The sequence below is a fragment of the Temnothorax nylanderi genome, unplaced genomic scaffold (assembly GCF_030848795.1).
Source record: "Temnothorax nylanderi isolate EJ_2023f unplaced genomic scaffold, tnyl_v1.0 TNYL_tig0136_pilon, whole genome shotgun sequence".
Lineage (NCBI taxonomy): Eukaryota > Metazoa > Arthropoda > Insecta > Hymenoptera > Formicidae > Temnothorax > Temnothorax nylanderi.
Window position 1 is genome coordinate 431,866 of NW_027249198.1, and position 25,770 is coordinate 457,635.

The 25,770-nt window shown below is 39.0% G+C and overlaps 3 protein-coding genes and 1 pseudogene across 4 annotated transcripts in view; 3 read left to right on the plus strand and 1 right to left on the minus strand.

Annotated features, from left to right (window-relative positions):
• The first annotated feature begins 778 nt into the window (after positions 1-778).
• LOC139777029 (uncharacterized) lies at positions 779-3,296 on the plus strand. The gene is made up of 5 exons (XM_071714178.1): positions 779-1,319; positions 1,683-1,911; positions 1,982-2,100; positions 2,553-2,768; positions 3,065-3,296. The coding sequence occupies exons 2-5, from the start codon at positions 1,803-1,805 to the stop codon at positions 3,215-3,217; spliced, it is 597 nt and encodes a 198-aa protein (XP_071570279.1). The 5' UTR covers positions 779-1,319; positions 1,683-1,802; the 3' UTR covers positions 3,218-3,296.
• Positions 3,297-3,499: 203 nt separating this feature from the next.
• Mefts (elongation factor Ts, mitochondrial) lies at positions 3,500-5,493 on the minus strand. Of its 2 annotated transcripts, none has more exons than XM_071714177.1 (4): positions 5,406-5,493; positions 4,656-4,811; positions 4,036-4,567; positions 3,500-3,947 (listed from the first exon to the last, which is right to left on the minus strand). In XM_071714177.1, exons 2-4 carry the CDS (start codon positions 4,809-4,811, stop codon positions 3,724-3,726), a joined length of 912 nt encoding a protein of 303 aa, XP_071570278.1. In that variant the 5' UTR covers positions 5,406-5,493; the 3' UTR covers positions 3,500-3,723. The 2 variants fall into 2 exon arrangements, with proteins under 2 accessions (XP_071570278.1, XP_071570277.1); XM_071714176.1 differs by lacking the exon at positions 5,406-5,493 and adding an exon at positions 4,906-5,399.
• Positions 5,494-6,626: 1,133 nt separating this feature from the next.
• Dhc36c (Dynein heavy chain at 36C) overlaps positions 6,627-25,770 on the plus strand; it is a 46,165-nt gene continuing 27,021 nt past the window's right edge. Inside the window, exons 1-18 of the mRNA XM_071714203.1 lie at positions 6,627-6,868; positions 7,541-7,865; positions 8,501-8,683; positions 9,039-9,188; positions 10,195-10,383; positions 10,786-10,889; positions 10,969-11,238; positions 11,717-12,021; positions 12,700-13,054; positions 13,309-13,782; positions 14,080-14,460; positions 15,284-15,720; positions 15,830-15,945; positions 16,286-17,108; positions 17,562-18,124; positions 18,705-18,902; positions 19,131-19,262; positions 19,784-20,327. Of these exons, the coding sequence (XP_071570304.1) occupies positions 6,627-6,868; positions 7,541-7,865; positions 8,501-8,683; positions 9,039-9,188; positions 10,195-10,383; positions 10,786-10,889; positions 10,969-11,238; positions 11,717-12,021; positions 12,700-13,054; positions 13,309-13,782; positions 14,080-14,460; positions 15,284-15,720; positions 15,830-15,945; positions 16,286-17,108; positions 17,562-18,124; positions 18,705-18,902; positions 19,131-19,262; positions 19,784-20,327 (5,791 nt within the window). The remainder of the gene's footprint in view (positions 6,869-7,540; positions 7,866-8,500; positions 8,684-9,038; positions 9,189-10,194; positions 10,384-10,785; positions 10,890-10,968; positions 11,239-11,716; positions 12,022-12,699; positions 13,055-13,308; positions 13,783-14,079; positions 14,461-15,283; positions 15,721-15,829; positions 15,946-16,285; positions 17,109-17,561; positions 18,125-18,704; positions 18,903-19,130; positions 19,263-19,783; positions 20,328-25,770) is intronic.
• LOC139777017 (uncharacterized) lies at positions 21,808-23,056 on the plus strand (annotated as a pseudogene).

Here is a 25,770-nt window from a genome sequence, read left to right on the forward strand (position 1 = left end):
AAATTCGTCATATTTGGCTCTCTCTCTCTCTCTCTCTCTCTCTCTCTCTCTCTCTCTCTTCATTCATCGGAAATTTAATCAAAGGATCGAAGGACATCCGGTTCCGCCGTTCAAGGATCTTCCTTGAAAAACATCGTTCCCCGCGTCTCTCGCCCTCCGGCGAGATCATCGAAGTCGGAAGGATTCGCGAAACGGAATGGATCTCACTCACCCGCCTGGGGAAGTCCATTGTTCTCCGGTATCTCGCGGCACGGAGAGGCCGGGGCCCATTTAAACCGCCTCCTTACCTCGGCGGAGGGACACGCGCGAAGGAGCAGGACGCGCGCGAGCTCTCCGCGTCCGCGTATGATGCGCGGCGGCTAACTGTACACTGCGAATAACGCCTGATATTCCCGGCTGAAAACGAGACCGTACCGGTGCCGCGCGCGAGTGTCCGGAAGTGGGCCCCGGAACTCCGGCCGGCCAGCCGTGACCGACGGCAACGGGGAACGGCAGGCGGCCTGGGACGAGCTCTGTGCGGCCTCATGAATACGTGAGCGCGCGAGCGCCCGGGGGGCCCGAGGGGCCCGTTGTGATAGCCTAGCCTGTGAGTAACACACAACAACGCACACACGCGCACATCTGTTCCGAGGTCCGTTGCCTTCCCAACGTTACTTCGCCACGGATAGATAGAGCACGGCGCTTTATTACACGTCCTAGAACACGCAATGGGCCCCCCGCGCGCGCGCGCGCGCGCGGACCCGTTCCGCTCCTACGTGCGTTAAATGCGCTCCTCGTACGAATGTAAGAAACTGAGAGAGATCTCGGGAGAGCCGATAGATCTCGGATAAGGAACCGATCGTGGCGATTGAACAAAGATTGGAAAAGAAGTTGAAATAAAAAAATAAACTGAAAAGTAAAAGAATAAAGGATGAATGTAATTTGCGGATTTATTGAAGTTATCTCGATCAAGATACAAAATTAATCTGTATTGCTGTAAGACTCTCCACGACGCGCTCGGACGCGCAACGTAAATGCAGCGATATTCATTTATACATTTGTAATTTAATTGTCGTTATGTGTATGAGGGGAGGCGTGAGAGCGATCGACTTGTAATCACCGGGCCTTAAATTTGATCCCGACTCTCAGCTTCTCCTCTGATTATTGCTTCCCAGGATGATCATTCTAAAGAGAGAGAAAACAAAAGGGCCCTTCGTTCCGGGCAGCTCTTTGATGGGTAAATCACGTAATTACAGAATAGCTCTCTCTAGAGTGATCCCCAATGTCAGAGGGACCTGATATGGCACTGAAGAAGAAGACACATTATATATAATTACGGGGTGATTATACAGTCCTTGTGCACCTTTAAACTTTCATTAAAGCTTTCGTATATACCTCCGTTTTCTATGCGATGGAATTAATTTGTGAAAAACATCAGAATTGTAGTTAGTGCAAAAACATAATAACGGTGTGTTGAGAAATCAAATTCTTTCGTTTACTTTTTTTAATGATTAATTTTATTGTACATAGAACGGAAATTATGAAAGTTTAAAGCTGAACAAAGACTTAAAAATCCTTCTATAATAGGTATACGTGCAACGTAGTTAATATGCGTTTTTCTGGCAAAAGAAGACATAAAAAATAATACACAACTTTATACTGTGTTATATATAATATTTTTTATATTATTCTTTGTCCTCCAGCATGATGATGGAAGGTCTCTTTTAATCGGGCATCGAGTTTCCTGAAGCCATATAAATTCGATTCGATTCGGTCCTTGAAACAAAGTGCGCTCGCTGCGCATTTTTCCCCTGACGGGAGGGATGCGGGATGCGGGTCTCATCGACAAATGTCAGAGAGCTGTCTCCGTCTTACCACCCTTCGACGGCGCGAGGATGGATTGGCGAAACGAGGAATCTGATCAGTCGAGCGGTATAATATCGAGGTAGAAGGACGTTGCGAACTTCCTAACGTACAACGTACGCTTTTTCTTTCCGGACAGTCGAGAACCTGAAGTGGGATGAGAACGATCATCCCGCGGCCAGGACGAAGGATGCTGCCGCTGCCGCCGCCGCCGCCGTCGCCGCTTTAAATCGCCACGTTTGCTCTCAAGGAATTCAGGTTTATCGAGACATTAAAACTAAACATATTTATAAATCAATTGAATTCTATATATAATTATAACAATTTCATTTCATTGTTATTTAATTCCAATTTTTAAGTTAAAGGAATTCCATTTTTTACATTATTTTAATTTTGAATTAAAACGGCCGTGTAGATAAATGTTTAATTGATTGAATACAAAAATAATTACAAATAAATACAAAGATATATAAATAATTACGAATTAAGAATTAAAAAGTGATAAAGACTATATATTCCTCTTCTAAAAAGGTGTTATAAATTCTGTGTTGAAAAATATATAAATTAATCAATCTAATTTTTAATTAATTCTTTTAAGATTCCGAGCTAATGTACATTTTAATTATTCAATTTTATATTTTTATATAGTGCAAGATGAATATTTTAAAATGAAAACTATTGCGTTTTTTAAATGAATTTATTTGATTTAGGTTGGAATTGGGATTTGCAAGGACATTGGAAATTTCACGTCCGCTTTGGAAAATCTGGAGCTTGAGACGAAGAATCACCTAGGATTTAGAACAAGCGACGTGCAAACGGATTACTTCAATGATTCCGAGCAGGAGCAAACCGTTCCGCTCTTCGAGACGAGAGAAAAATCTACCTTTCAATTGGTGATCCAGGGACCGGAAATCTTAATTTTCCAGGTCAAATGTTCTTATTTATCCATGACTGTTTGATCTTTTTGGGAAGCAAGTTGATTTTTCAAAATTCAGGACTTGTATAAAACCTATATTGACAAAGAAATTCAAACAGACATTAAATAGTTTATTCACGATATTCAGAATGTTATTAAAAAGACAGTAAGGACGAGATTTTGAAATAGTTTTCTTGAATATTTGATTTTTTATATTCCTATATCGAATTTAAAAATTGTAATTGTATAGAAAAGAATTAAATATTGAAGATCGTAGGAAAATATTAAGATTTTGTCTTCCTGCAGGGCATCAGGCATTCCCCCGTAGATATCGCGCTCTATTGGAAGAAGGACTCCCGGATGTGGCTGTGGAAGTCAGTGAGGCTCGCGAGAAAACTGAAAAGGACCAAAGCGAAGACAATTCCTGCGGGCGCTTTGTACCGCGAGGATCTTTCGTAACATGTATCTTATTTGACTATGTACATACTTTTCGAATTTTCGAATTATATTCAATTTTTTTATATTTTAATACATTTTAACATTCGAACAATGTTGGTGACGCGTGTAAAATATTCTGTCGCATTTATCGAGAAAAAGAAAATATATAGAGCGCAAAAAAAAGAATTTACACGATTTCTTAATTTCTTTTGCTATAATAACATAATTATATGACTGCAGTGAGAAGACAGGAGCTTCAAGATTTGATACACGTTAAAAGGATAATTGAAATAATAATTTAAATTTTACGCTAGATCATCGATTTTATTACAATACAATACACTGTACATAGCACTAAAACTGAGAGTGACTGTTACTTTCAAACGTTCGTTCTTAAAGATGAACTCAAGAATCCATTTTCACATACGATTTCTTCGCTTTTTTGATGTAAATAATAAAAATAATAGCTATCGTGTATTACCGTGAAACTTATAATATTAACGATAGATAACAATCGGCAGTCGACATCAGCCGCAAGTCAGAACGCTTTTCAGCGTTGGCTCCTCGTCAAGCTCCTCGCCGATCTCGAAACGCGCGAAGTCAACGATCTCGGCACGCGCCTCCGCCAGCAATTGCTGCACGGAGAGACTAGGATCGAGCAGGAATTCCTGGTAGATCATGCATTGCTCCTCGTCCGCGTTGTTGTGCGGCTCGTCTACCCGCGGGTTTCCAATCTTCTGCGGATCCATGCCTACAAAGAAGAAAACAGTTGCGAATGCGTTGCGCTTCTTTTCGCCTCTCGATCCAACTATCCGAGTGTCTTCACAAACAAGACCTACCGATGATATGTTGGCAGAGCTGTGTACCCAGCATATTGTCATTTTCCTCGCACTTGATGCCCACGAGGGCGCCGTACTTGCCGAAGGACACGGGTATGGGATTCATCGGCGCCGGATGCGTGCAGCCGAACAGCGTCACGTCCGGCGATCGTACGCTGATGGCGAGAGCGCGCCTCAGACTGATGTTTTCGCCCACGTTGCCGATCGTCAGGGCGGAATGGTCGCTCAGGGGCTTGCCGTCCGTGGCCGGCAGGTCTTTGAGATTGTCCGCGTGAAAGATAGTCCGCTGCACTTCGTTCTGAATCTCCTGGGACTTCGCGTGACTCAGTACGGCGGAGACCACCACTTCTGCGAGATTGTGAAACTTCTTGTTCCGCGCTACGAAGTCGGTCTCGCAGTTGATCTCGGCCAGCGCTGCGTGATGTCCGTCCACCGTCACCGTGATCAGCCCTTGGCTGGTATTGCGGCCCTTCAGCTTGGCCGCCTGAGTCCAGCCGTACTGCTGTGCCTGTTCTCTCAGCCACTTCTCAGCCTGGAGCAAGGAAGAACTAAGAGGTTCCGTCATAAATCAATTGGAGTCGCAGGGGTGCATGCTGAAGCGGTCGTGGAGTGCCTCTTACCTTATCCACATCATTCTCGTGCAGCTCCAGGGCCTTCTTGCAGTTCGCAAAGGTGTAGCCGGTCTTCTTTCGCAGCTTAGCCAGCAGGGATTTGTTCGTGGCCTGCCAGAGCAGGCCGTTCGTGTGAATCAATCGGAATATCTGGGCCGGAATCATCTGAAGAATACCTCATGTTAGTGCCAGTTTCTGATACAACAAACAACTTGGGGAAATGCGTTAATTTGAGCGGCTGCATCTTGGGGCTACCAACTCCGTTTGATGTGAATGTAAAATACAGGGAAGAAAATGTCACGTAGACAAGATCAGGTCGTGAATCTTCATGGAAAGCAAAGTCACATTGTGACACTTCGCGTAGTTTCGGTCTCGGGCTACTGCCACAATCGGCATGCAGGTGGTTCCTGGGACATAACCTAAAAGGGAACATCGCACGCCCGGGACTACTTCTCGCCGAAGAGGTGAAGGAACGAGATATGCGAACGCGAGAATTGTCTTTTCGCCGAGAGGTTCGCGGGATTTGTTAATCCTGCCGAATCGATCGACCACGTTGCCTAGAGACTGCGACCGAGGGTGCAGTTTGCGGATCTCCATATAAGAATGACACGAAGACGCGAAGTGTGGCTCGCGCAAACGCGGATCGCAAATTAGCTGTTAATCACGCGAGATGCTAGCGAGTGAATATTCGTAAGAGACTGGGCTAATTTTGCGAATTTAGAGCTATATCGCGGCGATTTAACGACACAAAACGCTCACCGTGTTTGAAGGTTAGAGGTTAGAGTACAACACAGGTCCGTAATCATTCTTCCGTCAAGAGGGCGTTTTCGGGCCCCCTTTCATCTCACAATCCAATAAACGCAGATATATTGCTCAAATTCTGTGAAAATACCGGCAGTATAACATATTTCAAAACAATTATGAATTATATTATAATATTGCAATCATGAATTTAATTATAATAAGTATGTAGAATAATTATAAATATATATTATAGCGACGTAATAACTATTATTGTGTATGTATTATTGTGTATATTTTATTATATATTATTACAAATATATTGTAATATATTTTATTTATATTATTTTATATTTTATTATAAAATTATGACATCTATATTATAACGTATTAAAAAATAATATATTTTAAATTTACATCACATTATATATATTATATTATATTTTTTTATTATTTGTTACTATATTATTACATATATTACATCACATTATATTATTTTTATAAAAATTATTAGAGTTTTATTATGTCATATTTTTAATTTTATTTATGTAAATTTTAATAAAAATGATAATAATTATTTGAAATTAAAAAAAAAGGTGTCTTTTAACGTAAATAATTACCAACAATTGTATGATAAAAATTATGAGGAAATGCGCAGGGGCACCACCGTGCATGAACCACATTTGTTATCTACGTAGAAGAGGAATATTTTCCACAAGTTCAACAATGTTCATTATTCGTCAATCTTAGAAGCTCGTGAAGGAGTATACGAGCGGTCGCGTGTAAATATTATACGTTATACAATGCATACTCGTAAAACGAACAGAGAATACATCGAATGCTTTATAACTCGGAAATAAATAGTTTTTGGAGTAATGTTTATTAAGACTTTTATTTTCACGAGTACTACATACTCCTAAAATTTGGTACCACCTTTTTTCACCACACCTTGTACATGAAATTTTAAGTATCTGTTTGAAATAGAATATTTATAAAATGCAGCTAGATATAATTACTTCATACAAATGTTGGTAATTATTAATTCTTATTATTCACTCTAATATTATACGAAATTTTAATTAATGTCCCTAATTAAAATATATTATTCTAGAATAAAGGTCAAGAGTAAGTTTGTAATTTCGCAAACAGTGATATACTATTGTATATTTTTCAGAAATTCATTAAAAGTCTGTTATATGTCGCTTCGTGACATTAATAATAGTCGTAATTGCGATAAACATGGAAAGTTCTCGCTTGGAAGAAACGAAGGCACGAAAGTGCGAGTCCGAGGATGCGATTCGAATACCGAAGATCCTCGACACAAAGGTGGAACCACTATTTTCCTTGCCATTGGACTTGATGAGTCCTAAAAGATGTAAGAGAAAAGGAGAGGCGCTAATCAAGAAGACGGGAAAGATGCAAAAATTTCGTGACGCTGCACCTCACACAGCGAAACGTCTACGCGAGGAGAAGTTTCGCAGGTACAAAAAGCAAAAGGGGACCCCGAAACTTTGTATTTCTAAGAGTAACTTCGAATTTACTTAGCGATCACAGTCAGTAATTAAACTATAAATTCTCAAGTACCGTCAGATCTGAACTTACCGTAATCATCTTAAATTTACATTAATTAAATAAAATTATTCAATTAATATAAATTTATTTAATTACATTAATTTAATAAAATTATCATTAAATATATAAAATTTTAAATGTGTGAGCACATTTAGAGATATGTTAGGTCAAAAATAATTCAAATAATAGAAATTTATTTAATTACTTGAATTTAATAAGATTATAAAATTAATAAAATAAAATTATCATTAAAAATATATAAAATTTTAAATATATGCAGAGCATATATTTAATATATTAAGAGATAAATATTAGGCCAAAAGTAATTCAAATAATAGAAATTTATTTAATTACTTTAATTTAATAAGATTATAAAATTAATAAAATAAAATAATCGTTAAATTATAAGATTTTTAATATATGAGCATATTAAAAGAGATAAATGTTAAGCTAACTTAATATAAAGTGGAATAATTAATTATTAATAATGTGAATTACGATATAATAATAATAATAATAAATAATTATTGAGTTCTTTCGAAAGAAGTTTGAAGCTTTAATGAATCTCCTTGCGATTATAGATTTATGGTAGGTTTGATAGTGAAACCAGAGCTATCGGAGAAAGACGTGGATCTGAGCGATGACAAGGACATCAATAGATATTATTATTATGTTTGCAACGGAGTCGATACGATTCACACGGTTAGCATCGAGGATGTCTTCGTCGAGGCGATACTCGATCTGGTTCCCGGCAGCCTGCGCGATAAATTTCCCGAATTTGCCAGTGATCTGATCCTCGAGATCAAGGAAGACTTCACGAAGAACATGAAGAAGGCCATCGTCGAGTTCGCGCTCACGGATCCTTCCGAGGTTAGATTAGGTGTTCCCGAGGAACATCCTTCAGAGGTTGGCCATCGCCAAAAAGGAATCGCATTATAAATTAGATTTTTTTTTATCAATTTCAGAATTAAATCAGGTCGGAGACAACTGAAGATAAACTTAATATTTTATTCACAAGATTTTGATAGAGTATAAGAAATATATTGAGTGTTATTTCAATATAAAAAATGCAAGGTTTAAATCTTTTAAAGATATATAAATTTAAATCGAGATGGAAACTATTCTAAATAATTATTAGTAGAGAGATTTTTCGTCTCAACATACAATATAGATAATTATTGTAGCAACAAATAATTCTTTTTACTTTACACTTGCTGTTAAATAATTTTTATTTTCCTTCTTCAGCATAATAACACTTGTTTCGTAAGCTCCAAAATAGAGTATTATGAGATCGGAGCTTTTGTCATCAGAGATTTAATTCTTGCCGATCGCGTTGCAGCTTGATGCGGTTCAGAAGGACGAGCGATGCATCCAGCCGGACTCGTCGAAACACATAGAACACTGTCGCGTAATTTTGTTCACCGATCTGTATTTAATAAATCCATGCATGCGGATGACGCTGGAACAGTGGGTCCGCGATTACAGGTATCAATCCGATTATTTATACGAATATACTTCGATTCGCGCTGTTGCTGTTTTAGCGAGAAACGGATTTTACGATTCTTTTTAGTCAATTTCGGCTGATCAATCTGGAGCACGTTGCCGCGCACGAGGAAAGCTGGGACCTGACGAATTTTCACACCTTAATCACTCGTCAGATCGTCGCCAATCGGCGAATTCTGAGGAAAGACTGGTATAACGGGATTCAAGAGATATTTCTCGTGGTAAAGCATCGGAAAAGAATAATATTAATGACGTCGATAAAAAAGGCATTGCGTTAAAAAGTAAAATCAAACGAAGTAACAATTTATTTTGCTCGATTCTTATTTCTGATTTTTTTCTCTGTTAATTGGAGCTTTTATGGACTCTCTATTTAGTTTTCTTATTTATCTAAGTATTTATTTATATAATTTCTGAATTAAAATTAAAATTAATTAACAGTTAATTCTTATCAATTTTAACTTTTTATTTTCTTTGTTTATTTGTCTGTTGAATTCGCTCATTATCCGTATAAAAAATTTGTTTACGAGCGAGAAGCATTCTTCGTTTCCATCGATTCCTTATCCCGTTCCTTTGCAGAATAACAGGAAGAAGATGGTGCCGAGCCCGCTGCGACGCAAGCAGTTCAAACGATTCTTCGATTGCGCCGGCAAGCTGATGGAGTCGCAGCTTTTAAGGGCCTGCAAGCGCTCTCTGCGGGATTTCGTTAATTACGTCGCGGACGGCAAGGTGAAATATATACATATCTGCCTTCCGCGATCGATCGACGTGAAATCATTTCCATCAGACGGGGAAACATCCACGCGTTCGGCGTTTCCTTCCTCCGCTTATCCGCTTATACTGTCGCGCGCGCGTTATTGGAACGATCCGAGACATAATTTCCATCAATTTCTGCTTATCATGGCTTTTCAAGGCTCACTCCCACATAGCATGCATATCAAAAAGACGTTCAGAAGATATCCCGAAGATATATTTAGGAGATAGGATATCTTCGGGATATCTTCTGAACGTCTTTTTGATATGCATGCTATGTGGGCTCGCTCATTTTGCCTTGGGCCCCCATCTCGCGCGCGCGTAACCCAGATGTTACGACAATCAATTGAAGGTTTATAAAAATAAACAATAGATGACAGCTGTCGAAAATTACAAGTTATCTATTCTGCATCATCTCCTGCAGATTATGAACAAGTAGTCAGGAAAATAATAGTTTTATTTAGCTCTTAGGTTTTGAGCCTTCAGCTTGGCTTTTATTTTATTCTTTGCAGATAAATAGATATTATTGTGATAATTAATTTTTCCTAGAATTTCCATTTTTGCAATTAATATCTCTTCTTATGTAAAGTCTTCGATTAATGTTTATCTTGCATTCCCTGCAGATTTTATGAGCAAATACTATTTAGGAGAATAATAATTTTCTTTAGCTTTCTTAGGGTGCGTTCCACTTATCGCTCACAATGCTCGCGAGCATCATTTCGTCCTTGTTTAACATTTGACAAATAACAAGGATGAAATGATTCCACGAGCGTTGCGAGCGATAAGTGGAACGCACCTTTAGATTTTATACCTTCGACTTCGACTTTATCTGATTTTTGCAGATAAACAAGTATTATAATTTTTAATGTATAATTTTTTTTTAGGATTTTCATTTTTGCCTTTATTTTGATTCTCATGAAAAGTCTTCGACAGAACGTATGTTCGGCAGAGCGCATTATTTCCTTTATGTGTTCCTCTACAGCCTGTAGCCTGTCGCTTTAAGGTGAGCATCGCCGTGGTCTCCAAGGAGCTAGCTTTTCAGCCATCCTTCGACAAATTCAAGAAATCACTTTGCGACATTCTCGAGGCGATATGCGACGCCGTGAGGAATTTTGAAAGACTGGAGACGCAGCTCTATCTCGATTGGGCGGGGCCTCAAGAATTTCTCAAGGTTTCGCTTCACAAAAAGTGGAGAACTGATTTCCTATTTTGAAACTTTTGATCGTAAAATAAGAATTGCAAAATAAAACTATTTTTCCTTATCTTTTAAGTCATTATTACGTTACTATTTACAATATACTAATAACAATTTAATTCATTGTTTATACATAGATATATAATAAAACTATTATTAATAATTTCAATTTAAATATTGTAATAATTGTTATAATTATTATGTATATACCTAATAATTATTTAAAAGATCACAATTTTATAATTTATGATTTATGATGTAACAAAGGAATTATATATACATACACGTATAATTATATTTTTTACATAATATTTCGTGAATTATAAGATACTCATATTTTAAAGTATTACTACATACAGCTGTCTGTGCGCTTCGCAGCCGCAGATATCGGAGCCCATCGTGGAGCAGCTCAAGGGACAGATAAATCAGCTGATCGATCGCGAAAGAATAATCCCAGAGCGGAAGATGGCAGAATTGAGAAAGTGCTTATCGATCCTATTGTCGTAGGCGGCTGTGATAAACCGCATGATAACGTAATTCGTTCGTTTTTTTTTCTTACAGATACGAGCACCTCTACAACGACGAGGAGCTCGACCGGACGGAGGCTTTCTTGCTGAACGAGAGGATGAAGCTGGGGGAGTACGAAAAGAAAATTAAACTCTATCACGATCTCGCCGGAAGAATACCAATCGAGATCGAGAGGACCGTCTTCGCGGGATTCTTCGAAGTTTCTCACGCGCCCTTCGTTAGGGCCGTGGTGGAGAATGTCGAACGTTTCGAAGGGCTTCTAGTTCATCGCCTTGACGACCGATATCAGAATACGACGAAGAAGTGAATGTTATAGTTAAAATTAATTAGTTAGAAACTAATCAAAATAATGAATTGCGAAAAATTAAAGATAATAATCAACAAAAATTCTTAATATTTAATTAAAAGCCTTAAGTACGTATATAACAATATTAATAATAAATATATTATATACGTACAAAATTATTTACAGATTGATTAATTATTATTTTATGAGGATTATATATTTCTTGCAGAGTATATAGGTGATTGTAATAATTGCGCAAGATTTGAATTTTGTATATAAATTGATTTATTTTCTATTATCTATTTATACACAATACTTATTACAATGAAACGTGCACAGGATGTAATTTTTGTATTTAGCGCGCGGGAGTAACTTTAATTGCGGAGTAACTTTGGAGTTATCCTGTGCAAAGTTAGTTTCGCAGTTTCATCGACGATTCTCTATCCCGAAACGTTATATGGAGTTCAATTCTCTCAAACTAAATCTGTACCCCAGTATCGTAGCGGAATATGAAGCTATATCCGAGCGAGTCCTGACCCCGCCTCCCAATACCGCGGCTCTGATGGAACTCATCAAGTTCGTCCGAACTACCAGTGACGTCACTCTAAAGAGCCTGGAGCTCAGACTGCTGGACGTGATCGAGCACATTGCGTTTCTGTCGGATTACTGGCTGCTAACGGAGAGCGAGATAAGTAACAACAGCGTGGCCTTCCAATGGTACCACCGAATGCCCCAGATTTTCGAGGACAACCGGGTGATCATTGAGAACAAGACGCAGGAGTACCAAGATGCGCTGAAAGGTTGACCCAACGATACTCCGATCTCACTGTTGAATATTAATGGATGAAATTTAAATTGCAGCACCTTGAGTTAGATAACATTTTGTTATTTTTAATTATTATGTGTATCGAAATTTATTATTTTAACACAAAATAATATTTAATAGTATTTTATAGTATTTTAACACAAAATAGTATTTTATAATATTTTTTTAACTTTATTGGTTTACAAGAAATAATTGTTTATTTGTTTAATTAAATTAATTATTAGTTTAATTAAATTAATTGGTTTAATTAAATTAACGACATATTGAGTTAGGAGCAGTGGCGATCTATAGGAATGGTTAAAAATGACTAAAATTGAGAATAACTTGACGCTGTAAATTTAACAGTGCTCGACAATAATCTTGATTAATTTAATCAATTAAACTTTTCTCATAATTTGAACCGAGGCGCGTAGGATTTTCTGTCCAAAAATAAGTTAATTTTTTTCCAAAAATATCAATCACGTGTATTTAAAAATTGAACGTCTGACTTTTCAGAGTAACAGTTGATTAAAAATCGATCGCGAACTCGTTGAAAATCTTTTATATTTATGCGTGGTTTGCATCCGCATTTTTCCAAATCAATTTTTAACGTTAACATTACGCACTATGATAAATATTTCGAAAGGCAGAGTTTGTTTTTTTATTTTTACAGTCAGATATCAGAAGTTCGAGGAGGAATTGGACTCGTATGTGAAACAAGTGGAGGAGATGCAATACTGGGGCGACATCGACGAGGTTTATCGGTATCAGCGTAGGGCGCAAAATTTGGAGAACCGGCTGATCACGGCGATGGACAAGATCGACAAGTTCAACGAGGAGGAGGTCGCTTTTGGCTGGGAGATCACACAGTATCCTCTGCGGAAACGGATCGCCGATCGTCTGCAACCCTTCAAGAAGCTCTTCGACTGCATCTGCGAGTATTTGACCAAATACGACAAATGGATTAACAGTACGATCGGCACTTATAATCCCGAAGACATCGACAACGACGTAGGAACGTATTACAGGTCGATACGCATCTAAAAAGTTATAATAAAATTATGGGATAAGATATTGCAATAAAAATAAGAAGTCTTGATAAAAATAGAAAATATAAGAATGAGAATATTTAAAATTACTGTATATCTATCTTTTTCTACAACTACTCGGCTATAATGTTAAAATTAATATAATTTTGGTAAACAGTTATTTAACGTGATTCGTATATTATTATTACGCCGCACATATCGCTTCGGTTTTTTGACGATGAAATCGGATTCAGAACGATCTACAAGCTGGAGAAAGCGTTCCAAGAACCGGACGTGCGTGAGCTGGCAGCCGCGGTTCGAGAGAGAATCGAGGAGTTTAAGGATCGGATGCCAGCGGTGATGACTCTGGGCAATCCCGGGATGAAAGCGCGACATTGGGATCAGGTTTCGGCGATCGCGGGCGTTCCCATCAAGTTCGACGCCGATCTGACGCTGGGCAAGGTCCTGGCTATGGGTCTGGAAGCTTATATCGCGCAGTTCGAGGGTGTTTCTGAAGCCGCCACGAAGGAAGACACTTTGGAGAAGGGCATGGACAAGATGCAGCGGGACTGGACCGATCTGACCTTTACGGTGAATCCTTACAAGGACACCGGCACCTATGTCATCGCCGGCGTCGACGAGATACAGCTTTTGCTGGACGATCACATTACGAAGGCGGTGACCATCAAGAACTCGCCTTACATTAAGCCTTTCGAGGCCCGAATAATGTGAGCTTAATTGCAAGATTTTGACGCTGAAAATAATGAATTAACGTTTCCAAGAATCTTAAATTTTATTTTATTTTGATATATTTTCTTTATATTGTGTATATTATATGTTTCATGTTTTATTTCTAAAAATTATTATGTGATTTTATATTTTTATTATTGCGTTATAATTTATTTGTAATTTTATTTGTATAATTGTTACTTGTTTCTTGTTTTGACTATTATGAGATGGAATTTTATTAACTTTACATTTATAAAAATTATTTAATATTGTTACGTAATACTTTTCACTTGCAGTAAATGGGAGAAGACGTTGCACTTGCTGGAGGATATTCTGGATCAGTGGCTGAAGGTACAGGGCACGTGGATGTACTTGGAACCAATCTTCACCTCGCCGGATATCCAACAGCAGATGCCGGAAGAAGGAAGGAAGTTTGCACAGGTCGATAAAATATGGCGGGACATCATGAAGAATGTTCACGGCGAGCCGCATGTTCTCGCTATCGTCGAGATCGAAAAGATGCTGGAACGGCTGAAGAAGAGCTTCGGGCTATTAGAACTGATTCAAAAAGGTCTGAACGATTACTTGGAGAAAAAGAGACTCTTTTTCCCCAGGTTTTTCTTCCTTTCCAACGACGAGCTGCTGGAGATACTCTCCGAAACGAAGGATCCCACGCGGTAAGTCATTCATAATATATCAAGTTTGTTCAGGAGCGATCTCGACGAGATCGCCTGTGATGCCGGGTCGCTCAGACTTGAGCGCGGAACGAGTGTGACTCGGAGGATTTCCGTGAGAAGTCAGGAGCAGGAAATAAATGCGAGAGTAACGACACGAAATTTAATGTTCAACAGTGCAGGGAGGAGAGAGCGATGGCGCCTTTCCGTGTCTCAGAGACGCGAGAACACTTTGCGATTCGTTGTTGTTGAATGCGTTAAGCGGCGTCTTGCACAGATATGAGAGCTGTGCGTCGTTGGTTTCACTCTCCTCCACAATTACAAATACAAATATTCGGTTCAGATTGAGAATTCCGAGCGAGTGAGTAACGAAGCGAGCGAGGTGTGTAATCGACTGTGTTCTGTGCCTCGTTACGAGCGACTGGCTTTGCTTGAGGTACGATCGCGTATTTTCGGGGGTATTTATTTGCTCGCGTTGTGTTGCTCGCTCGTTCGGTGAATGTGCACGCGGCGGGTCGCGTGATCCAACGAGACATTTGAATTCCGCTTGAACTTCGAACAAAGTTAAAAACTTTCAAGTGTAATGATAATAATAATCAGCAAGTAATTTTAGTTTCTAATTTTATACGTGTATAAAATTTATAATAATTGTATTTTTATACAGTTTGATCTTATGCATATATTAATTTTGATTTTACTGAAAGGGATAAAGTAGACTATTTTTCATTTGATTAATTTTTAAGAAAAAATACAATTATTATTTATTTGTGATATCTAATTTCAAGAATTATTACTATTTTGTATTGAATGAAACTGTGTTCTTCAGTGTGCAGCCGCACTTGAAGAAATGCTTCGAGGGTATAGCTCGACTGAAGTTCAACGAAGACCTCGAGGTGCTGGCGATGCGATCCACAGAAGGCGAGGAGGTTGATATCCTAGAAATCATATCCACTTCCATCGCTAGGGGTCAAGTCGAGAAATGGCTGATCGAGCTCGAGACCGAGATGCGGAAGAGCGTGCGCCATATGGTGCACCAAGCGATCGTGGCGTACCACATCAAGGCGAGGACGGCCTGGGTCCTCGAGTGGCCCGGCCAGACCGTTCTCTGCGTGGATCAGACGTATTGGACGCAACAAGTCGAGGAGGCCATGTTGAAGGGTGTGGCCGGGCTGAAAAGATACTTGGACCAGTGCCAAGAGGAGCTAAACGATATCATTCTACTGATCAGGGGAACTCTCTCGAAGCAGAATCGCATCACCTTGGGTACGTAATTAAACGACGATGGATCGTATAACTTTTAAAACTTTTGGGTGCACTTTTAACAATTTTTTTATATTAATTGGAAATTCCTCATGATGTTTGTCTTTTTCAGAGGCGCTAGTTACTTTGGATGTTCACAGCAAGGACGTCCTCGCGGAACTGTACAAAGAGCAAGTGGTAAAAAATACCGACTTCAGATGGCTGTGCCAACTTAGATACTATTGGCTGGTACGACTATCTAATTAATATTAAAATTATATTTAATAACAGTCAAAGTGCGTTGCAAAATCTTACAATGTATCTTCTACTATTTTTTGTAATACAAAGAGTTTTACTTTTTTACAAATTTGAAAAAAATATTGTAATATAATTTACTAAACTACATATTTAATTTTACTAAATTAATTTACTTAATTAAATTAATTGATTTTATTCAATCTTTATAATTACATTAGCGCTTATGATTACAATTGAAATACAATTCACATCAGTAACGTGCCAAATTAATTTGTTACATTTATTTTATCTTCAACTTTATGTTTTACTTTTGATTCTTCTGTTTGAGCAGGAAGACAACATGTGGGCGTACATGATCAACTCGTACATACGTTACGGTTGCGAGTATCTCGGCAATACGTCTCGTCTGGTGATCACACCTCTGACGGATCGATGCTACCGCACCCTCTTCGGCGCTCTGAGCCTTCACCTGGGCGGCGCGCCCGAGGGACCGGCCGGTACCGGCAAAACGGAGACCACGAAGGACCTGGCGAAGGCGGTCGCCAAACAGTGCGTGGTCTTCAACTGCTCCGAGGGCCTCGACTACATCGCGCTGGGCAAGTTCTTCAAGGGCCTCGCCTCGTGCGGCGCCTGGTCCTGCTTCGACGAGTTTAATCGAATCGACCTGGAGGTCCTGTCGGTCGTAGCTCAGCAGATCCTGACGATTCAGTGCGCGATCAACGCCGGCACCGAGAAGATGATCTTCGAGGGCACGGAGATCTTCCTCGACCCCACCTGCGCCATATTCATCACCATGAATCCGGGCTACGCCGGCAGAACCGAGCTGCCGGACAATCTCAAGGCTCTCTTCCGCCCGGTTGCGATGATGGTGCCCGATTACGCTCTCATCGCGGAGAATACTCTGTACTCTTATGGCTTCTACAACGGCAGACCGTTAGCCGTAAAAATTGTCACCGCTTACAAGTTGTGCTCGGAGCAGCTCAGCAGTCAGCATCATTATGATTACGGCATGAGGGCGGTTAAATCCGTGCTGATCGCCGCCGGTAATCTGAAGCTTCGCTACCCCGACGAGTCCGAGGATATCTTGATGCTGAGGAGTATTCTGGACGTTAATCTGCCGAAGTTTCTGGTCCACGACCTGCCGCTCTTCGAGGGTAGATTTTTCTTTAATTTTTTTCATTTGGAGGTGAAATTATTTCTCCGATTATTTGACTCGTTTTGCGTAAATTTTTGCTGAAACATGTGTATCGTACAGAAAATAAATACATATAGAAATCTTGTTACAAAAATTAATTAATTAATATATTTTATAATATTAATATGTTAATATTTTAAAATTAATTAATTAATTAATTTTAAAATGTATATTATTAAAAGCAAATTATATAATTTTTTTTAAATTTGAATATTGATTCTAACTTTGCTATTTTAGAGTTTACTATATTTTTTTTTAAGAAAAGGATAAAGGGAGAAAATAAATTGATCAATTTCGTATTGTAATAAAAATCACGGAAAATCTCAGAAAATGTTCTGTTATAAATTTGATAAAAAATTACAAGCTTTAGTGATTTAAACGTCAATATCCAATGGATCTTTTTTAATGCCAGGGATAGCTTCGGATTTGTTTCCCGGCGTCGTGCTGCCGACGCCGGATTACACGCACATCAACGCGTGCACGCGGGATGCGTGCGCCGCGGCGAATCTGCAGTGCACGGACCACTTTTTAGAGAAGATCCAGCAGATCTACGAGATGATGATCGTGCGCCACGGCTTCATGATCGTCGGGCTGCCGTTCGGCGGCAAGACCTCGGCCTACAGGATGTTAGCGGACTGCCTCGGCCTTTTGGAGGACAGGGGATTGATGGACGAGCATCGCGTCGAGATCACCGTCATCAATCCCAAGGCCATCACGATGGGCCAATTATATGGCCAATTCGATCCTGCGTCGCACGAGTGGAGCGACGGTGTTCTGGCGGTGTCCTACCGAGCCTTCGCCACTTCCGTTAATCCGAACAGGAAGTGGCTGGTCTTCGACGGCCCGGTGGATGCACTTTGGATCGAGAACATGAACACGGTATTGGACGACAACAAGAAGCTCTGCCTCACATCTGGAGAGATCATCCAGCTCGCGCCTACGACGAACTTGATTTTCGAGCCCATGGATTTGGAGGTAAACCGCGATTTCTCCGTGACATTTTAAATTTTATCAAAATCCGTTCGTAAACAATGGCCATCTTATCATTGTTGAATTTGGTTTATGTAGAAAGGTGGTTTATAAGATAAAAAGCTGAATTTTTTATTACTTGAAATTTATGGGAAAGTATTTTAAAAATGCATTATAATCTTGAATTCACATAAGTGTAAAATATTTGTGTCTAGAAAAAACTTTAAATTAACTTTATTGAAAAGAATAGATATTCAAGGTTTAAAAAAAATTTATATTTAAGCCTTAAAATTTAGCTGAAACTTAGGAATTAGAATTTAATAATCGCAACTCACAAAATAACAGGATTTGGAATTTGCAGCACTCCTAATACTTACTACTAAAATTGTATATCCAAAAAATTAACAAATTTAAATATAATATAAACTTTAAACTTATCTCTTCTTGATTAATCTTTTTGAAATTTTATGGTATTGTATCTCGTTTAATTTTTCTAATTGCGAAAGTGTGACATTTATTAGTAACAAGATAAAAATCTGGAGTAAATGCGTGTTCAAACACTTTATTAGAATATCCTTCTTATCAGGTTGCGTCGCCTGCCACGGTGTCACGGTGTGGTATGATCTACATGGAACCGGTGAGTCTGGGCTGGACGCCACTTTTGACGTCGTGGCTGAATACATTACCTCCCAGTTTCACCGAGGAAATTAGAAGCCATTTGAAGGGCATGTACCTGCGCTTTTGTCCGCCTCTGTTGCATCTGATTCGCCGTTGCGGCGCAAAGGTGAGAGCGCGGCGTCATTAAAGCTGACTCTTTCCTCCGAAATTCGAAGCATTCAGATTCTTCCCAATTTGCACCCCGATCCGCCTTTCTAGATTTATGCATAACACTGGAGAATATCTTGTTGTTAGGAAAAGAATAAACAAATGAACTTCGCGTATTGCGCACCTCGGAGAAACTTTTCTCGTTTCCGTCGGAAATTACGTGTTCTCACGGTCTCTCCGCCCGCAGGAAATGATAACGATGCCGGATGCTAATCTAACGCGCTCGGTTATGTACTTGTACGACTGCTTCCTGGACGATTTTCGCGACGAGAAGTACGTGAGCGCGCTCTCCGACTTGGACATGAGAGCGCAAGTGGAAGTGAGTCTAAATTATATTTACATAAATTGTGAAACCACTGGGCATTTTTTCAGCTTTATAATTACTTTAATTCTGTTCAATTTTAAATTAACAAAAAAATTCTTATTAAAAATATATTTCTCGAAAAAAAAAAAAACGCAGTTTGCTTCTTTTTGTTTATCTCATCAATAACAATAAGGTCAATAAGTTAAACAAAAAAAAGAATAACGAATAATTAATCTTAATTTATACATTGCAGTTTTTTAATTCTGTTCAATTTTTAATTAAAGAAAAAAGTTTCTGATTAAAAATTTATTTTCTTATACAACTGCAAAAAATGCATTTTACTTTTTATTTATTTTATTAATAATAAAACATTTGGACACATTATAATTAGTTATGTTAAATTAATAACCAGCATTTACAGATTTTATGTATGTAAATTATATACTGAACTCATCGACATTTTGATCATTTTCATAAAGCACTAAGTTTAATTTTATTGAAAGATCACTTAGGAAGAGATATTCTTCGTTGTATAGGGCTGCTTCTTTTTCTCATGCATCTGGACGATGGGTGTCACGTTGATGGTCAACTACCGCGAGTGGTTTAGTATGCTCTTCAGGGCGTTGGCGGAACGCGAATTTTCGCGGGAAGTGCGTCAACGCTTCGGCATCTCGCCGGAAATTGACGATCTGAAGAAACCCTACATAGTCCCACTACCGACCACCGGTTCGGTCTTCGACTATAAGTACATCAAGGAGGGTAAAGGCAGGTGGAAACTCTGGCTGGAGGATTTGAAGGACGTTCCGCCGATCCCCAGGGACATGCCGGTTAATCAGATTATCATCTCCACGGTGGAGACCGTTCGATACTTCCATCTCTTCTCGTACCTCGTCCGCCATCATAAACCGGTCCTTCTGGTCGGGCCGACGGGCACCGGAAAGTCCGTCTACATCATGGAGTTCCTGCTGAAGAGGAACAATCCTGAGATCTTCAAACCGCTCTTCGTGATATTTTCGGCGCAGACTACTGCCAATCAGACGCAAGATATCATCATGAGCAAGCTGGACCGAAGAAAGAAAGGTTCGTCGATTTATCCTGTTTTAATTTTATTGGAATTACTAGTTGGGAGTAGCATAATAGTGTGAGTTCTGTCTGCTCCGAGGGGGGAGCGGGGGCGGGGGGACTCGAGGGCGCGGGGGGCAGGGGAGGGGGGTTTGTCAGGGCGGCCAGCGCGTCGGGGCACGTTCTATAAACATTTATAAACATTAATAAAACATTTATAAACATTAATAAAACATTTATAAACATTCATAAATTCGAGGGCGACGGGGGGGCAGGGGAGGGGGGTTTGTCAGGGGCGGCCAGCGAGCGTGTCGGGATACGTTTTCTCGTTGTTGACGATTTAACCGTCGCGGATTTTTCTTCATGTATATTTCTAGGAAGAGACGGTGTCGATGACGATGGGCGGCCAGCGAGCGTGTCGGGACATTTTTTCTCGTTATTGACGATTTAACCGACGCAACGCGGAATATCCCGCGGCGGTTACGCGTGGGGTGGTGCGGCATATTGTAACAGCGAGCGCCGATGTCCGGCTGCTAGAATGTATAAACAATATGTTTTTTAACCGAAATTACACAAATGCATCGTCGCCAGGTTGATTGATCAGTCTTCGACTAGCTTTCGCGACGCGAACGTTCATATTCGAGGGTGAAGGTTTCTTGTGTCAAGTGGGCGGTAATATAAAGGAAAAAAAAGTTTTTTTCGTAACAGTGAACATAAAAAAAATATGGAGATAGACAATAATTTTGATCGTCCGATGTCAGCGGACAGCAATTTCCATGCAACATATGCCCGATTTGCACGAAGTGAAGAAAAAAAACATTATCGCGAGTGTGACATATATAACGTGCGCAACATGGTGTGGATAATTGAAGAGAACTCTGTAGAGTCTCTAAAATCTGTGGATGATTTAAAAATGGAAGATATTACAATAGATGTCACCGATGGTTTGCGTAAAGAAGATCAAGGAGTGAAATTGACGGATGTGCGACGAATATCACCGGTGCAGTTTCTTCGCGATCGCGAACTCGGTATACGCGGAACCGGTCAACGCATCGCTAGACAAAGAGTCGTTATCAATACCAATTCTCCTTATGACTGGGATTCTAACGTGAGACGAAAAGTGTATCGACGGCTGCGGGACGAGTGCGTTAGCGAGAAAGAATCACGTGCAGCTCGCCGTGCTGACGTTGTGCCGTATTATATTAAACCTATTGTTGACTATCGCTATTGGACGACTAAAATTTATGAAAAGCTCGACTATTGTGAAGCAACATACGTTAAGATTTATACAGGTATTGGGAAGTATGTTGAATTGGTGGTGATGAACAATTCGATACGTATGTATATGTACCCTGACCGTATCAATGATTCTAATCATATATTGATGCTTGAAAGAACTTATGAACGTGATCATAATGATATTAATAATTACCTTAATCACTTTAATGCCCCCTACTTCAATCCTCATCATTTTATGCTTGCGCACTATGTCATTCAATGTTACAAACGATATTGTCCAACGTGTAATCGAATCACGTGCAAGTGCTCCATCGAAGAATGTGACGTGATATAAAAAAAATAGTGTGAAAAAGACTGTATTAAAACAAAACATGGAACATTCCGATGAAACGGAACGCGATCTGTTGGAACGATCCGACCAAATTGCTACCTTGGGCGAATATTTTGCATGGACACAGCGATGCGAGGAATTTATTGAGCGGCTCGAAGAAGGCTGTCGTTCCAAACGTCCGCGGCTCTCAATCGGAAACAGACAATCTTTAGTGGCAAGAATCGCGCGACTCGAAGGTGCGAAGACTCTATTACAGAGACGGTTCGTACATATCGGTGGTAAGTACGCGGCGGGCACTAGTAGTGACGATAACGCGGAAAGACTCGTTTGGCGAGAGATCGATACCGCGTTCGAAAGCCGTTAATTGACCGGTGCGGTGATAAATATCAATCACATCGAACCGCGACAATTTCTCAAAAATGCTAGAGACATCGTGCTCGATCGTGTGCGGAACGTCATGCAAAGACACGCAAGTGTAAAGATAAACACTGTGTTCAACGGCGAGTTTGTGACGGGTGACAAACGTGCGAATAAAAGTGTCAACACGAGAAACTGTGAACTCTTTCGTGGGCAAACTCTTTCAGATTTGCGCGAGTGGTACAAGCGACACGTTATCGAGCCTATTTTATCATCCCTCGAAGAGTTTCAGGAACGCGATAGTGGGTAGGCGGTGTCGCGTATACTCAATTTGACAGTGAACGTGAACAAATACAATCCTATGCGCGCGGGATGTTACATCAAATTACCGCAAGAAATTAAATTGAAAAAAGCGGTAATCAACGTGCAATCGATGGACAATGCGTGCTTCGCGTGGTCGGTGGTGGCTGCTCTACATCCAGCCGAAAGACATTCGGAACGGGAATCCTCGTATCCTCATTATACAACAGTGCTGAATTTACGAGACATTGAGTTTCCAATGACGTTGAGTCAAGTTAAAAACTTCGAACGACTCAACGACATCTCCATCAACGTATATAGTGTTGAGGGAGAGAAGACGCCAAACGTTCTCCCGATACGGCTCACCGACCGGAAGAGAGAAAAGCATGTCAATTTGCTGTACGTGCAGAACTCGCGAGACGACAACGTGGGACATTTCGCGTGGATAAAAAATCTATCCCGCTTCGTGAGCTCGCAATTGAGTACGCACAATGGCCGGAAATACTTTTGCGATCGGTGAGTACCTATACTCCTTTTACTACACGGAGAAAATTTTATATTGATTTATAATACGATTTTTTAAATTACAATTTACTATTTTTTATATTATCGGTGGACCATCATGACTTTATAGTATAGATTATAGTACACATAGTAAAATTTAACTTACTTAACATATTTTATCATTTGCCATAGTAAAAATTCGTACACTGAGAGAAAAATTCAGGTTTTTTTCCCATCAAAATAATCAGATATCCGTCTGAAAATTAACAGACGAATATTACCGATCTTTTTCGAACAGCTAGGCTATAGCACCCGAAAATCCGTTTTCTCAGCCGGTCACCCATCCAACTAGTATCTGCGCCCGGCGTCGCTTGACTTCGATGATCCAACACGCTAGCACCGATCCTCTGACTCTGCTGCTTCTTTCTTTCTTATATTCGTATATAACACATCTTTATGTGTTCAAAAATCTTGAAATTTATTAACTAGCAAATATTAAAAACAACGCAACAACAATACAGTGATATACAATGAATACTAATCTTATCAAGCATGAACGATTTTATCGAATAATTAAACGCGGCAGTCAAAGCTAGAAGCGTAATATACGCCATTTGATTTTTAACCGTTTTTAACTTTGATTTAATTCATTAAATAAAATCTTCACCTTGTGTTCAGATAGCGCCGTTGATACACGAATAAGATTTATATATCAACACAATATAACATAATATTAAATATATTTTAAAATTAAACATGTAATAAAGTTAATGAGAATAACGAGAACGCCTAAAGGCGCTACTTGGACGCACAAGGTGGAGATTTTATTTAATAAATCAAATTAAAGTTAAAAATGATTAAAAATCAAATGGCATATATTACATTTTTAGCTGACTGCCGCGTTTACTTATTCAACAAAAATCGTTCATGCTCGACAAGATCTTGCAAGCAACGCTTATTTCTTTCCCCTTTTTCTCGAATTTTTAACAATGAGTTACCGAATTTGAAATGTTTACATGATCTTCATGTAATTTTTACTATGGCAACACTGCTTTTTATTATATGAATAAAGTAATTTTTGTTTTAAAGTGGAAAGTCCACTTGAAAACGCTGTTTTAAAGTGGAAAGAGTTAATTCTTACTATGGTGTACAGGAAAAATTTATTTGATACATATTTTTTACTTCTCTTTGTAATTCTAACTTTTATCCAGCAAGTTTTTGCTTTGAGACATAAAAATTTTTACTATGAGAAAGCGTAAAAATTGCGTTGCTTTATTGTTTTTAAAACAATGGCCATAGCATTTAAACTTATAATTCCTTGATGGTCCGAAGTTAGTGAAAAAACATAGTAATATTTAAGGATGTTTTACCTATATCTATATATATTATAATTTTGTTTTCTTGATTGAAGACTTTGCATGTATGTCAAACAACTCAAAATTTGTTATATGTTAGAAGGGATTACCGTTAACAGTTTGAGTATGATTTTTTGTTATTTAAATAATTAGTATTGTTTAAACAATTAAAAAAAATTTTTTATGGCAAAAAATTTTGAAACTTAAAATACAATATCAATGATGTATGTTTTACACATAAAAAAAGTTTAAGAAATGTCTTAATGGTTTATTTATATTTTATTTATATTTACAGCAAAGTGTCGATTCTCTATAAGGGATAATGTTAATTTTATCAACTTTAAACTTAAATAACTCTTAAATAACTTCAAAATTTTAAAGAGTATTTTTCATTTAATTTAGAAACAATTTACAGCACTTTCTGAATATATTTGAAATACCTCCAATACATCCTTAATTACAATAACTTTTAAACCAGTAAGAGAATTGTGCTGAAATTTTACACAGATACTTAGACGTAATAATAGAACAATCTATGAAATTTTTAGATTTTTGGTAATGACTTTGAGATGGCACACATACATCCTTAATATAAAATTTTCTCTGTGTAAAATTATAAAATATTTTATTTAATAATTTACAATATTTGTTTTTTGCAGATGTTTGCATTATTTCTACACGAGCGAGAAATTGGAAGCCCACACCGTCGACTGCCGAGAGATAAACAACTGTGCAATCCGACTACCGAGCGAGGACGACAAGTGGCTGAGTTTCAAGAATCACAGCAGGAAGGAACGACTTCCATATGTCGTATACGCCGACCTGGAATGTACCCTCGAGAAGACGGATGCGGATCCAACAAAACGTCCACGTTCAAGTCTCAACATCATCGGGTATTTAGCATAGGATACTACGTGCGGTGCTCGTACGACGATTCGTTATCCGCGTATCGGTTTTGCCGCGATAAGGATTGCATCGCCTGGTTCGCCGAGGAACTAAGACGTTTAGCACACGACGTAAAGACTACCTATCTTGTCCGTTAATGTACCCATGACAGATTTTACGCGAGACGAGTGGGAGATATTTCAGAGCGCGACGCACTGTCACGTGTGCGAAAAACCGTTCGAGCCAGACGACGTGCGAGTACGCGATCATTGTCACTTGACCGGTCGTTATAGAGGTCCCGCACATTCCAACTGTAATTTAAATTATAAAGATTCGCATTGCATTCCCATAGTTTTTCACAATTTATCGGGCTACGACGCGGATTTCATTATCACGGAAATAGCTACAGCGTACGAAGGACGTGTAGACTTACTTCCAATCACGAAGGAAAAATACATTTTGTTTACGAAAAACGTTAAAAGCACCGAAG

Excerpts from the sequence above, each read along its gene's own strand:
- LOC139777029 (XM_071714178.1), top strand. The coding sequence starts at position 1,803 with ATGCGGGATGCGGGTCTCATCGACAAATGTCAGAGAGCTGTCTCCGTC. Across the intron at positions 2,101-2,552 it reads TTTGCTCTCAAGGAATTCAG|GTTGGAATTGGGATTTGCAA; the intron begins GTTTATCGAGAC and ends TATTTGATTTAG. Across the intron at positions 2,769-3,064 it reads CGGAAATCTTAATTTTCCAG|GGCATCAGGCATTCCCCCGT; the intron begins GTCAAATGTTCT and ends GTCTTCCTGCAG.
- Mefts (XM_071714176.1), bottom strand. The coding sequence starts at position 5,079 with ATGTTCCCTTTTAGGTTATGTCCCAGGAACCACCTGCATGCCGATTGT. Across the intron at positions 4,812-4,905 it reads TTACATTCACATCAAACGGA|ATGATTCCGGCCCAGATATT; the intron begins GTTGGTAGCCCC and ends GGTATTCTTCAG. Across the intron at positions 3,948-4,035 it reads GCTCTGCCAACATATCATCG|GCATGGATCCGCAGAAGATT; the intron begins GTAGGTCTTGTT and ends TCTTCTTTGTAG.